Source organism: Acipenser ruthenus, chromosome 14 (genome assembly GCF_902713425.1).
Source record: "Acipenser ruthenus chromosome 14, fAciRut3.2 maternal haplotype, whole genome shotgun sequence".
Lineage (NCBI taxonomy): Eukaryota > Metazoa > Chordata > Actinopteri > Acipenseriformes > Acipenseridae > Acipenser > Acipenser ruthenus.
The window spans coordinates 30,320,411-30,336,335 of record NC_081202.1 but is presented as its reverse complement, the minus strand read 5'-3'; the positions used below and the strand labels follow the sequence as shown (position 1 = coordinate 30,336,335).

Here is a 15,925-nt window from a genome sequence, read left to right as displayed (position 1 = left end):
ATTACACTTATACTTCCTTTATATTAGCAGAGCTGGAGTTGGAGATCTCCTGCAATGTACTGTATGTAACGGTTCCTTATGAAACATATCTAAAGGTTGCAATATGGAAATATATTACCTACCAACCCAGAACCTACTCTGAGCACAGTATCAAAGTCTTTCAGATAAGCCGTCTTGCACATTGGGACTTGTAGCAACGAGATGCAGATTTTAGATATGTGAGAGGCAGATCAAGTGTGTTTAAATATAATGTATCACTGTGTTTTTAATTGGTGTTAAATCAGTGTGTCTGAACAGTAAAATAGGAACCTAAAATACATGCTTTAAAATACCACACCAAAGACTAAAAAGGAAACAAAGGGCACAATTTTAATTATTAATATTTATTTATTTGGCAAATGCCATTATGCAAGGCAGGGTTACAATGCAAGGTCAATATTTAAATACAGGGGCAAACGTGAAAGTTATGTCGACCACTGGGACCAACGCATACTGAAAAGGACTCTTTCTTCATTAGTCACCGCTAAACTGAATTGTGCCAGCACTCAGCTTAAACTCCCTTCAAAATGACAACATGAAAATCGGCCCCAAAATGTTTGTTTTTTCTTTGACACGCAAATGTGAAAAGCTATCCAAAAGACACTGTTTCTGATATCTTGATAATCTTTATTTTCTCACTCGTGTTGTTTTTTTTTTTTTTTTTTATATTACATGGTTACTTAAATGTTACTTGCTTGTAAAATGCTTAAACAAATATTTTAACATTTACTGTAGGCAAGGAATCAATGAGGGTCCAGGTTTTAAACCAAATTCTCCAAAATAACTTCCTTCTTCCATCCTTCTTCTCCACGTCAAACTACCCTATATTTAAAATCCTGTATTCGGAACCTCTGAGTGACTGATTTTAACTGCAAATACCAAGTATTCAAAAGATTCTTAATCAGATAACCTCTCTGTATAATCATCATTGAAAAAACCTGGAATTTAACACCGGGTGAGATTAGCGAGAGATAAAGAATAAAGGGTCACTCGGCTGATGTCTAATTTAATAGGGTCAGTTCTTGCCCCCGGGATCCAGACTAATTAACACAAAACTGGAGCCTTGTGTAGCTTCTAAAAGAAAAGAAAAAAAAGAATGTGTTGAAAGCTTAGATCTGGGACAAAGTGAATAATTTTCAGATTGAACAAGCAGAAACAATAAAGGCAGCCCCAGGGTACCTAGGGGACCCTCACACACACACACAAGCACAACACCTGCAAACGAGGAATGTCATACAAGGGGGATGCATGCAAAGTACTGGAAAAAGGAATGTGCAATAAAGCATAACATTTTAAGGAATTTTATGTATATACTGCAATCAGTTAATTTAGGGGTAATAACCCCCACCCCCCACCCACAAGGCCCTTCTGATTTTTTTGTAGATTGTTTAATTTTCCAGACTCTGGTGAAGCCCTTTTATCCTGCCACAGCAGCATGGATCCGTTCCCTGTGCAGCAGCAATTAGGATCCCACCTGACTCCACCTGAAGTTCTATGTCTAGCGATGATTCATGTGGGGTCCCCAGATCTATTGCACAGGAAGTGAACCTAGTGTGGTGGCAGTTTAAATGGACTTCAGAGCCAAAGATAAAATAATGTCTGAAAAATCTACAGGAAAATCATGTAAAAGCTTTTTGCCAATTTAAATCATTTTGATGTCTATTGTCCTGTTTTTTTTTACAGATCCATTTTTTCCCCCCAAAATAAAATATATATAGTATGCAATATACAAAAATCGTATACTAAATGTTATTTACAGGATCTATATTTTATTATAGTATTTCATCAAATGGAACATCATTTCTTTTTTTTTTTTTTTTTTTTATTAACCTCTGGTGTAAGAGTATTGACAAGCTAACTGCTGTTACCACAAATCAGACAATAATATGGTCCCGTCAATATATTTATCCTGATGGTGTCTATATGAATCAGTCATCACAATGCATTACCAGGACAATCTGGGATTTGTTTTTTGCATAACCCCCAATTTCTAGTCCCTTTTTTCTTGTGCTGTTTATTTTACACTAACGCAGCGACACATCATTTACTCCAGCGTTCTAACTGCAAACACAGCTTTTCATCTGTGGGTTCAAAAAGACTCTGGATCAAACAGATCGTCCTAAAATGAAAGTGGAATAAGATGTCTATCTCAACCTGTCCCCAGTGGATGTGTATGGGTGGTGAGTGGAAGATTAGAAGTAACTCTCATTGTATCTGTCTACACCTTGCTTGACTATAAACACTGCCATTACTCCCCTATCTTCTTTGACCACAAGACTGACATAAAATAAAACAAATAAATAAAAATATACACATTTAAGAAGGTAATTGCCTTATAGCCCCATAGGGGTTTCTCTAAAATGGTATTCCCTTACCTATATCTACATTTTTGTTTTGCTTCAGTGAGCAACAGCGGCTGACATTTATAACCTCCTGCTGCTGCAGTGTCCTTTACCTCACTATTTCTGATGCACGCTGCTGGTGGCAATGGCTTACTGCCAGCATTTTTCCTCTAGACATTATTTGTGTTTTGTACCCGCGGAAGGCTATATGCAAATAATGAATAGGCAACCCCCTTTCTATTAAAATAATAGCCCTCCCTCAGGGGGTTCATGGTCCAGATCAATACCCTGCAGCACAAACTGAATTATTTAAATTAGACAGCCAACAGAACAAAAGTCAAAAGGGTGGAATTTTCATTGCTAATTGGTATCAGTTTGGCCAATGAAATGGCTGGCTGAAGGTAGCACACAACAAAAATAGAAAAGTACATGGTATATTGTAAAGTGGACATTATTTTCAAATTTAAATTCTTCAATAAACCAGAAAGAGACTTTTTTTTCTTTTCTTTTCTTTTTTTTAACAGAATAAAACACAGCCACTCTATTTGCCAGGTTACTTTAACAGGTGTAGTTCTCATTTTGCTGTCGTCGTGTTCCCAGTTCACCTGAAATAAATGGCTGAAATACTTTTTTTTTTTTTTTTTTTATCATACCTGTATAAGACAGACAGAGTTTAAACATTGAACTACAGATCTCACCTGGCACTTGGTGGCCATGTTTAAATTTTTCTGCAATCCCCGAATTAGCATTATCTTAGCATCAAGGTGCTTCTAACATATTCTGTGGTTTCACTTTCTGTTTTTCACTCACTCAAGAGATGTATGCATTGAAGTTCTCAGGAGTTAGCTGCACTGGCTGCCTTTGGAAGAAATTGCAGTCTACCCGACTCAGGTCTCTACCGGATTACACTTTGACCTTTGGTACAGCCATGTTTTATCATCATTGCTTTAGGCAGTTGAACTGAAGTTTTAAGACATATTAGGCCTTACCAAACAAACGGATATGTATAATTTGACTCCCTGCATTTTAGACGCAGAAAGGAAAAATAAAGATAAGGGTCTAATTGGCAGGGTTACACCCTCAATTCAAAAGCAATTCACCCTGAAGTAATTTAAACAAAGAAGGGGATGCGAAGTATTTAACAAGAGGTCAACGAAACTCTGACTTTACAAAATCCTGTAGTGCAGCCACAGATTATTCCTTTTTAAGGAATCTGCACACATGCCACCCAAATATCTGTGGGAAGATCTGCAATACTCTTGTAATTCGTTATTCAGTTCTCAACTAGTTAATGTGCAATGACCTTCACAGTAGGGAGCTGGCCCAGAAATCTGCACAGTAAAAAGCAAGCGGCCTGGCATTTTAAAATGTTGGCTTTATAACATTGATCATGAGAATTGTTGACAAAAATAAGCAATCTTTATGCCACAGTAAGAGAACACCGATATTTAGATTTGAATCATATAAGAATAGTGATTTTTCTATTAAAGATTTACCTTTTTAATGTTCTCCCAAAAGCATGTATCCCATAATAATTAGACACTACTGCTATCTGGTACATTCCACAATGGCTTGTCTATCACACCTACACAAGGTAGACAGAGAGTTTAGAGACATGCTAGTTTGACACTTTAAATAAATCAGTAAAACGTAAATTTGTCATTTGTTTATTGTCATTTTCAATCATATGCCCACTCCTATCACTTCCCTTGTGAAATGCTACTGTTCAACAAATGTTTTTGTAGTGGATAAATGTGCGTATGCCAACACTGGTGCAAAACAAAATCATTTATACAAACAAATTAGTTACTATTTTAAATAAACAGTGCTTAATTGGTTTTACTGGTGCTACCTTTCGTGAGCATGTTGTAATGTGTTTGGTTTATGTAGAATATTCAAAAACTTTATTTTTTCACTTCTTTTTTCAGTAACATTAAAACAAATCAAGGTATTCAGGAATCTACTACTTGCCGATCCCTAGTGCTCATGTTAAATGTGGTTATTCTATCTCTTTATTATTTATATTACTCTCAATGTGGACCAATTCAATTCTGACAGTCCACATGTGAGAACTGCCCAGTTATTTTTATTTGAACTTCTGGATATAACCCAATAAAAACTCTACTCATTGCTTCCTTTGAAACTGCAGTTTCCATGCGATTAATAAAACAATAATAACCGCCAAAAGCTAAACCTTTCAATAATCTTCATGGTGATGTAGCTGACTTTACCATGTTCACTGCCAAAACAAGGTGGTTTTATCTGAGCCCAAACACCAAACAGGATGGGCTGTATCTTAAGGTATTACCTAATATAGTAAAAATAGCACATGGTTTGATATGCTGTGCCTCATATAATTAGTTTTAGGCTGTTATTATGAAGCATACATGGCAAGATCAGTATGAAAATGTATTTTGCATTGTTCCAGTCACCATCATCCACTTTCTGTTATATTGTCAATGCAGCACAGACCACCTTGGAACTGATCTTTAGAGATTATGCTCTGGAAATTCCCACTGACAAGGTCAGATGTGAAGAACACAAAACCAAAACACCATTTTTAACTTAATTGCAGCTTAAAAAGAGCCACTTAGTGGCTGATAAAAGGCAGTCACTAGCCTAAAAAACTGTCTACTTGAGTTTCTTATTTTTACCATTGCAATATTTGAGTGTTTTCAAGTTATGGATTAATTAAACTTATTAAATCACTTGATCACTGGCTACATTTAGCAGTTAAACTTGTTCTAAAGGTGTTATTCAGTTTGTCTGGGACCCAGTTTCCAGCCACAACACTTGTTCACTTCCTGTGAATTAGATAGATGGAACAGACCCCACCCCACCTCAATCAAGGATCCCACCACAACCAAACAGCCAAAACTGAATAAGAACTCTCTTCTTGTTCTCTATTCTTTGGCTTTTTATGAAGAAATTCCTATCATGCAGAGCATACATGCCAACAGTCCCTATATGGTCAGGACATTCCCGGTTTCATAGCATATATCCTGCGTCACGATGCATAGGAAGAAAGTCATTTATTCTCCACAGCAAAGTTAGTGAAAACCATACGCTGTGCTCTTTGTGCGGCTGACACATCTGCTGATCACTACAAAGGTAAGAACGCTTCATTGTCTATTTTTCCTGCCATGATGGTTGTGTGGTGTTGAGTTGGGGGGATACATCTTTTATATGATATGAGTGTTTTTTGCGTATGACCCCTCCCATGTATGACGTACATGTCACCCTCATGCCCCCAACCCCACCCCCAGGGAACGAGCGTCCCGCTGAACAGTTTCCAAATGTTGGCAGGTATGTCCAGCGCTCCATCCAAGTATTGAGAATGAGGAAATCACTGTATTCTCTGATTTTTTTATAAATGATACTTGCTAAGCTGTGTTAAAGACCAGGTTTTAAAAAGGTGACATTTGTTTCTTTCCTTTCGTTATTAGCACCAGGAGCATTAACACTGTGCATTTTTCATGCTGAAGATCTTTTGCTTGTTTACTTCAATAAGGAACAGACTGATCCACTTCCTGGTACCTGATCACTTCCTTTGGGTGTAGTATCATGTGTATAGGTCACATGGTCTGGAAGAAGCAGTTTAGTCCATGATTATACAGTACTGTTTAAAAAAACAGCATTAATGTAAAAAAACAAGAAGAAAAGGGGGACCAGTGATAATGCTATTATTGGTAACAAGAGGTCAAAAATGGATTAGAAAGGCTCCATTATCAGTAAGTCTTTATATAGTGGTGGTGAAAGTTTACCCTACAATAGCAAGTTTAGTATCTTTCACCTACCTTATTTTGGTTTTCCTTGTTGTTGTGGCACAGATTCCCAATCAGTCTGATGAGACGTGCTTTAAACCCCACAGCCGGGTGAGACACTGTCTCCATCTCGGAGAAATTGTGGGTTGGGGTGAAAATGTTCTTACTTTCTTTGCCAGTAAGGTGGACTTCCTTCAAAAGTTCTTTAAAAAAAAAAAAAAAAAGGAATTTAAAACAGTGCATAACTTAACAGCATACCTCAGAGTGTACAACAGAAACATTATGTAACCGTCGCTGTATCCTGGGTAATGATTCCGAAGCTAGGTGACTAATTAGTATATACTAACTCCACACCCCTAACTCTTTTACAAGCACAGGAAGAAGCAAGGCAACACAAGCAACCACAGACAGCCAGCAGCTCTCTGCAGATAACACAAGAGACATCCATCATCATGGTCCACTAGGTGTATTAGATCTGCTGCCATGCTAGTGTGTTGGAGGGACCCAAACTGCTCCCTAGAGACATACTGGGAGGCTGAGATGTCTGAGATCTATTATTCATGTGGGAAGGTGCACTGCAAAAGGATGATGGATTTACCGACACTGGATAAATGGTGAACACAGAACACACTGGTATGACAGCAAAATGTATATAGCCCTACAGTGACGGTGAATCCATCCCTCCCATTAAACATCTCTGTCTGTATTCTGTTGTTCATCCTGTATAACACTGGAAAACTCTTGGTTGATCCTTGTTATTGGTGCTGGCCTCTCAAACTGACATGACACGGCACATTCCACTCACCCATGTAATTACAGTTTCATAACAGTGGACTTATACACTGTCATTTTGCTGGTGGCGATATCACTTGCATCATGTATCTGTCGCATGGGTGTCCAGTTTTATAAGTGCTCCCCTCCCCCTCTCCATGTTACTATGAATGTGACTTCTGGCCCAACATCCCCAACCACCCCCCCCCCCCCTGCCCACCAGCCAGACTGTTATGCCATTGAACATCTGTAGTTCCACAAAACATGTGAAACACTTCTGCAGAAGTGTTATTGTGCTGAAGTCCCAGAACTCTTTGCGTTAAAGGTGGAGACAAGTGGGAACAATTTGCAAATATAGCAGACGAGACTGCACATAAATATAATGTAAATGTAGTTAGCTAGGAAATTGTAGATATTGGTAAGTTATTTAACAAGCAAATTATTTGTGAAATGTCGCTTAGATAATAAAATTAATCTTTTTAAATCTATGATCATGATTTAAATATATGATCAGAAAGTACATTGAAAAATCTTTTCAGTACATTGCTCGATTGCTGGAATTAATTATCTATCAATTAATTAATGAACTAGATAGGTAGCTACAAAACTAGGACAGAGGAAGAGACTCTAAAACTGATCCAGCTGCGTGGGGCAAACAATGTCCTCTTCACGGGGAAAAGAAACACAGAGAAGCTGGGCTGCGAGTGACATCTGAAACTTTTCCATATCATATCATTTCCATTATATGTGTTTGCAGTGATTGATAAATTAGTGTAGAACTTTGAGTCAATTCGTAGTGATACTGAATATAAAGCAAAATACATTACCTATTGGATTTAAATTAAAACAGTTATCTTATTATTTAAAATATTATTTAAAAGCAAACAAAAAAAACATAAATATTAGACTACATTATTAAGAACATGTTCGTAAGATGTGGCAAAGTTTGCATTTTATTAACCAATATCAAAAGTTTTTCAAATTATCTCAAAGTTTAAAAATAACCATATACTGTAAAACGTTCTAAAAATACTTCTTGTTCGCTCAGTAGGGCAATAGCGAGGCGAAGACGTCTCCTACTTGCCGAAATCCTTGCCACAGTTCTTTGGAACAGGAATAGTGCAAATGCTGCAGCCATTCTTCCAAACTACAATCTGACAACAAAAGATTGTGTAGCTTCTTGCTCAGTCAAAGGTAAAGGCGCTGAATGATGATGCTGAAGTGCGTCCCATTTAATGCTTTTAGCTCCACCCTACACCCTACTCCCTTGCTCAAATGGTTTGGGACGCAGCCCAGCTTCTACTCTCCACAACGATGTCTTGCGCTACAGCAGGAGAGGGCGCTTTGTGGTTATTGATTCTTTTCTCCCATAGCGGCGTCTTGTGGCTGGGCTCACTTCGCAGCTGTATTGGGTCTCTCAATATAAGATACATTCTCTCTACTATGCTTTCAAGCCTGGTGTTCAACATCGATTATTATTATTATTATTATTATTATTATTATTATTATTATTATTATTATTATTAATTTCTCAGCAGACTCCCTTATCCAGGGCGACTGACTATTGTTACAAGATATCACATTGTTTTTACATACAATTACCCATTTATACAGTTGAGTTTTTACTGGAGCAATCTAGGTAAAGTACCTTGCTCAAAGCTACAGCAGCAGTGTCCCCCACCTGGGATTGAACCCACAACCCTCCGGTCAAGAGTCCAGAGCCCTAACCACTACTCCACACTGCTGCCCCGATTACCCCTCCAAATCAACAAGTTGTCAACTAGTCAACTAGTTGTTGTTGTACTACAATACATACCCTGTTGATCCTCAGTTTCAAATGCATGTGCTGGATACTACAGACCTCAGCATCACACCGGCAAAATGTCTTTGTGCAGAGAGCTGTCAATCTTGCCTTTAATGTTATGTACTGCCCCCGGCTTTTGCAGAATTCATCAAAAAAGTACATCTATACTAAATTAAATCAGTGGAGGCACATACAGGAGGGTCCTCATCATCCCACAAGTGCAAGGTTAAAATGAAATGTATTCTGAAACCTCTATAGGAGGCTAGAGTGTAAAATAAAATAGAAGTTTGTTGTAAAGTGAATACATTTATTGTGTTCACATTGTAGAGTGTGATAGATAGACATACATGTGGGTCTACATACTACATACTGTACTTTATAGAACACAGATTCTGTCCATGTAACAGTTTAAATGTAGACGGATTATACTGATAGTTGTGGACAGCATGGGTATTTTAATATAAATGAAGTGGAGTCACAATCTATTAGGTTAGAAACTTTGGCATATAGTGAAAATAAATGTGGTGTTTAAATATGTATGTACACCAACAGCACACAGAACAATCACTTGGCAGTGTTGCGTACTACCTATGATACTGTTTACTATCAATGTGACAAACATGCAGCATTGTAAAAAAAACATAATTCAATATAAATACTATATTATTCCACCATGACTGAGGAGATTCACCAACCTGGGTATCTCAGGACAAAATGAGCATTTAACAGTACTTTGACCTTTGAACACCACACATAATAATAATAATAATAATAATAATAATAATAATAATAATTATTATTATTATTATTATTATTATTATTATTATTATTATTATTATTATTATTATTATTATTATTATTGCTATAAATTTCAAGACTGCAGGTCTTGAAATTTATAGCAACCTAGGTAATTCTTGGATATATAAACATAGAATACAATTTATTAAATCATGGCAGGTTAATTGAATAAAAAAGTAATAGATCACTTACCATGAAGAGTAAATTAAGATTTGAAAATGAAGCAGACAATCCATTCAAAATACCAAAGTGAATGAGTAGTTTCACTTTCACTATTAATGTTTTTACATTGTTTCAAATATGATCAAATAGCATAAGGCAATTATTTTTCAACTCATCTGTTATTATAACACTGCAACCCTGTTTGGCATTTTTAAGAATGAAAGGCTAATGTTGATGACAGTGATATGATACTTAATGCATGTTGTTTCGGTTTTACATGATGGACACAAAAATCTAATGGTGCTTAACTATCTTCCCGCAGCTTTTTACTTTGGGAAGTAGTCTGCCATGTGTGTTGTCTATATAATAAACAATACGTTTCCTTTACACCCCAAAGTAACTTGAATGATTTCTGAATGCTCTCTGGTCTCTACAGTACGTTTTGTGAATGCACATTAGGTGGACATTGCATAAAGTGATGATGTAATATTTCTGGACTGCTTAAAGTAAGAAATTGAAGAGTGCATATAAAAGGTAAAAAATACTGATATAAAATCGAACATGTATCGGATTATAGACAAATGTAATCCAAAACGACTGTCGAAGGTGTATGACCCGGTTCACCAGGTATAGTGTAATAGATGCACGGACAGACAGACATACGGGCATGGTCAGCATATAAGGGTTCCTGTTTTTTTTTAATGAGTACTCTAAAAAAGTACAGTAAAAATGATGGTCAGTTTTCTGCCATCCTCAATTTGCCCGTACTACACTCGCAAGTACAGTACATTATTACTGTTCAATTCTAGTGCTGGTTTAGTTTGTAACTAACCTGGAGAGTGAAATTGTCTGTTTCAGGGCCTTTGTTCCTGTCAATAACCAACAAGCTGCTTCCCCCTAATGACTGACATGTTTTCCAGCAAGTAAGATGCTTCCCTAGAGAAAATGCTGAAGTGAAATGACCTGGGAAGTGTAAGTGTAACCAACTTCCTGGAAAGCAAGCCAAGCAAACCAAGAACCACCATTTGTCATGTTAAAAAATGAAAATACATGTTTCATATAGCATGTGTTACTATCAAACTACAAATCTGAGAGACAGTGAATGGAACTGCAGGAAAAGAAAGATGTATTAAATTATTATAAAAAAAAAAAAATTACCAACAGTGGTCTTCAGTAGCTCAGAGAATGACTGCAGGAACATGAACTTTTTCTGATCAGATGTCATCTCGCAGAGAATGTCTAACAGCCTTATCACAATAAGGGCTTCCTGAAAGCAAAACAGGATGACTTCAAAAATAATGTTTACAACATAGGACTGGTCAAACAAGATCAGGGAATTGTTGCATGTTTATCTGACCTTAACTCCGAAGTGCAAACTTGTATCACATAAAATGTAATTATCCACACTAGTAATTATTTTTACAGCTGGTCCAGCACATTACTAAATAAATACTATAATTTTATTGATAAACATACACACATAAAATTACCTCATTTGCAGCAGAGGAATCAGAAGCTAATGTGAGCACAACCTTACACTTGTCCTGGAAACAAGTTGCTAAGAACTCAGCCAGTCTAACTGGAACAGCAGACTCCTGCGTCCCCACTCCAGCTTCCCCCAGCTCTGCAGTTATTAGTTCCAATAATGTGATCCTGGGAAATAACGGCACGACAAACAGCAAGACATTCAAATGGAATTACGGTAGGTCCGTTTTAAAACCTTTTCAGGTTACAACCTTAAACTTGGAATCAACTGTAGACTGCTAGTTGCAATAATTTGGGTACTGCATCTGTTTTGAAGGGGTTGTGCAGCAAGCAGTTCTTTAGGGTTAATACAGAATGAAAACAGTGCTTTTTATAAGAGAATCTGTGCCAGTCCTGTTGAAACTGTGAAGCATGGGTCAATCCGAACAAATGTATAACAATTGAATTGCAAGAAGGCATTTAATGTCCCTTTGGATTAAAAAAGAGCTTTCCATTTGTTTTCACTTCTACGTAGCATACACTGGGCACTGCCATGGTTCTCCAACTAGCTGACAAAGCAAGTTTGTTGGCAAAATGAAAACAAATGAAACAAGAAACCTGTGTATGAACATGTTCATTGGGTTAGGACTGGAAAACATGACAATATTTGTAGATCCTGTAGAACATAGAAAGGTCATTTATTATCTTACAGCAGATGCTCACTGATTTTTTTGCTGTTCATAATACTGTAGCACAAATATTGTCAGCAGTGGGCCATCTGAGTCTTTGTGTGTTTCTGATTGGGGGAATATACTTGTGTTTGATTGGGTGTGACTGCAGCTGTGACTGTTTCAATTTGTATGTCTGTGTGTGCCCATGCTGGAATCTGCCTGTGTGTGATTCTGTATATGCATGCTTGTGTGGGTACTGTACATGGTTTCCATTATAACTTAAGACAAGCGGATCCTTCTAAATGCATACCTATATAAATATATAGATAGATAGATAGATAGATAGATAGATAGATAGATAGAGAGATAGATAGATAGATACCGTATTACTTCAATTTGGCACTGTATTGTTTATTTTAAATTGTTCAAAATGACTGCGGCCCTTAAACGAGGGCACCGATTATACGAGGACGGCCTTTATTAATAATACTATGCTTTACAAACGCTGCAATATTTTATTAAATAATTTAAGGCATTTTAGAAACGGCGCCATGAGAGGCTCCGATCTGCAGCACTAAACTCTTGTGTGTTTTTGGGGCTTGAATACAGTACATTTACTGACAGTTAACGAGAGCCTATTAGGTGGGAGTTGGGAGGTCAGGGGAGTACTGTACCAGCGAATCAGAAGTGTGTATTGGTTGCTATCGAGTGGGACAAGAAGAGGAGAGAGAACGGTAGTTGAGTGAGATGCAATTTATTTTTCTTAGAGAAAAATATTACCTCTGAATATCGGTTTGATTTCTGTTAAAACTAAATTATATCCTAATCGTTTTACTTACCTGCTTGTATGTAATTTCTCTGTAAGATAAACCGAAACTAAATCTTCTCATAGATAAAAAGCACGTTTTTTTTTTATATCATTGTACAGGACTGAGTAAAATTCCAACTGAATTCCAACAACTAAACCCCTACAAGATATCTTCAGCCAGCTTTCAGATAGCGTAGAGTGACCGGCAAAGCTCCAAGTTCCTCTGAGTTTAAGTTTTCACCATCCAAGCTGAGGATAAGGTAAACAGACAGCCCTTGATTTATCCCCTGCTGTGATGGACTGCCGTGCTCTAAGTACAGTAGTTCATCTTGGGTTGTCTGTTGGGACTGTACCATAAAATAAAATGTGCTTACTAAGGTGTGTGTACATTAGTTTGTATTACATGGTGGAATGAGGCTGCAGTCTCTTTGGGGGCGTCACATGTACATAGCCAGAGTTGCGCATTTCTTTATTTATTTTTTGTGCAGGGGTAGAAAAAAAAATACCTTTACGTTTCTTTATTGAGAGCGCTGTTTATTCGAGGGTGGCGTCTATTAAAAAGCTGATATCTGAGTGAGGCGTTAATTCGAGTGTGGCGTTAATTCGAAGTAATACGGGATATATATTTGTTTGTTGCTACTGTACGTGTGTGTCAGAACATTAGAAACTTGATTAAAGGCAATGGCTTATGCTGTATCTAACTATATTTCAACCAAAACTTTTGTAGACCGTCACGCTCGACAACAGCAAATGTTACAGATTTAAATGCAGAAGCTGTTGTCCTGTTGGAGATCCTGGCTTGTGATGTTCTTTCTAAATTCTGTACTGAGTGATGGCGCCAAGCAGGATTCTGTAATCTTACATAAATCAGTGCCAGTTGTGGCTGAGTTACAATGTTAATCAACTAATCTCAAACCATTGCTAACATAAAAAACATACATTTGAACTCTTTTTTTTCCAGATCCTAAAAACCACAAATGTTTATCTTCATGTGAACAGGATACTCGGTAAGGAAAAAAGGGCCACGCTTTATTTTAACGTACACTTTTTTTTCTTGTTTATGAACTGTTAACTAGTGGGCTAACATTTTCACATATAATGGTCAGTTGATATATTTCATCGTATTAAAAAAATAGTAAAAAAAAAGTAAATACGTTGTTATATTAAAATATTTTTCGATTATTGTATATCCTGACCACTGACTGACCATGTTAACATTCACATATAATCTCCTTAAGCTGACCCCAGATTTCCCAGTAACAGTTCTGGATAATTACGGCCAAAAGTAATCTGGGCCCGCTATAATGCATTCAAATGAAACAGCAGAAAAAATAAATACAAAAATACAACTGGCCATTTCTTATTTGATGTCCCCCACAATAGACCTTTATGGGTAAGAAAAATATATATAATTCAGTTAAAAGTAATCTATTTAGCCCTTTTGGAGATTTTTTTTGCTTTTATTTTTTAATTACTATTGTACTATAGAATACAGGCACGTCTTACTGGGAACATGTCTACACTTTGAGAGTTTCTTTGTTACGTCTATTTCTATATCAACACACGTCTTATTTAGTCTTTTCTGGGGCTGTAACTTATAAAATATTCAAGAAAGCTATTTGTCGACAGGCCATCAGGCATGGAAAATGCCATGTATAGTATAGCAGTGGGCAAGTTAGTAAATTTACTGGTGTTCACAGCACAGGATATTGGGGGTTACCTTTCTTGGTTGTTCAGTTTTGCATACATCTTTTCAACCAGTTCTGCGCATTTCAGAAAATGCTGTGTAACAATTAGAACTCTGAAAGAGAAGAAATACACTTAACAGTAATTCTTATTCATGCATCATACAATTATAACATTTTCTCTAGAAGGATGAAAACCTTATAAAATGATTATGACAGGCATTAAAATTAGTTCCTTTATAACCTCCTACTGCTGTAAGTAGCACAATGAATACTCTATAAAAGAAAGATCCAGCGCCATCTAGGGATCTGTGACTCTGGATCGTTTCTTTTAGTTTTATTGGTAACACACTGCTATGCACAAATACATGTTGGCCTACATTACATATCCATTACCAAAAAAACATAGTTATAAAACTAGATATGGTTTAAGTTTGAAGCCACAAAAGTCAGAACATTCCTTACCAAAAGGACAATTAAATGACCTTCATTGGTGCAGCCTGAAGCCACAAAAGTCCGGAAATGCCATCCCACCCATAACTCAGCTGCATCCAGATTAGGCTTTTAGCATAGATATGGAAATGTGACGGGCAGGGTAACATTCAATGGTAAGGGAGCAGTGAAAATGTCAGAGGCAAGAATATTTATTTTAAAATCTTAGCAACAACACCTTCAACAAGGACAAGTTCCACTAAACAGTGATAAGGGGAGCTGTGAAAATCAATTTTCAATTATATTTTCACTGCTCCCCTGATCATCTGCTGTTGAACATTGTTCATATGTTTTATTAGGGTGGTGTTAAAATTAATTTTGCTACCTCATTAGCTTCAGTAACATTTCCATTTACACTTTTCCCTGGTGACAGGGATACAGGGGAGATGCCTGTATGTTTGTTTTAACTACAGTATATCTTGAATTCAGTTGTGCTGAAACTTGGTATGGGCATTCAATAGCACAAGTACTTGGAAGTAAGCAGATCTTGGTGACTTACTTTTCCCTGTGTTTTGGCCTCTAATTAGCTGGTCTAAAGGAAGCCACAGAACTGTGTGAGTGTTGCTCATGCAGACATACTTTTTCACACCACTGACACCTGATTGGCTGAGCTATTGAAGGCTATATTGTGGTAACCACTTGCCCGAATTTGATTAACCTTTGCATTGACTTTCATTGAAGCCATTTATTCCACATACTTGACAGAAGCAACTAAATGCACGTATGCAATTTCCCGGAAAGCAGCTTGTTACAGACACTTCCATCCAAGCTTCTCTGGTTTGAATGTTCGGCCCAAATGTTGATTAGAGAAAATGTTTCTTCATCCCTGCTGTAATCTGGCTCAAGGCGTGTCTCAATCAACAGAAATATGGCTAAATAGAATAAACAGAAACGTTGTTTACAGAAGTGAAACCTTCACGCAGTCATGGCTGTTTGTTACTTTGTCCACATTTTGTCTCACTCGACCCGGGTCAAAGCGTGTCAAACCACATCCTGAGTATGACCCATGTACCTGGTTTCACACTACGTGGGATTGTGACCCGGGTAGGAGCGCCAGCATGAAAGGGGCTTTAAAATTATTTTCACAGCTCCCCTTTAGTGAAACGTTTCCTTGTTAAAGGTGTT

At 37.1% G+C, this 15,925-nt stretch overlaps 1 protein-coding gene across 5 annotated transcripts in view; it reads right to left on the bottom strand.

Moving 5' to 3' along the window:
- Nucleotides 1–15,925, bottom strand: part of atxn10 (ataxin 10) — an 82,108-nt gene that overhangs the window by 29,013 nt on the left and 37,170 nt on the right. For all 5 annotated transcript variants that reach the window (XM_058986329.1, XM_058986328.1, XM_034033068.3 and 2 more), the window contains 4 exons: nucleotides 14,344–14,424; nucleotides 11,171–11,333; nucleotides 10,839–10,947; nucleotides 6,179–6,348 (listed from right to left, as the gene is read on the bottom strand). In XM_058986329.1, coding sequence (XP_058842312.1) covers nucleotides 6,179–6,348; nucleotides 10,839–10,947; nucleotides 11,171–11,333; nucleotides 14,344–14,424 — 523 coding nt within the window. The remainder of the gene's footprint in view (nucleotides 1–6,178; nucleotides 6,349–10,838; nucleotides 10,948–11,170; nucleotides 11,334–14,343; nucleotides 14,425–15,925) is intronic.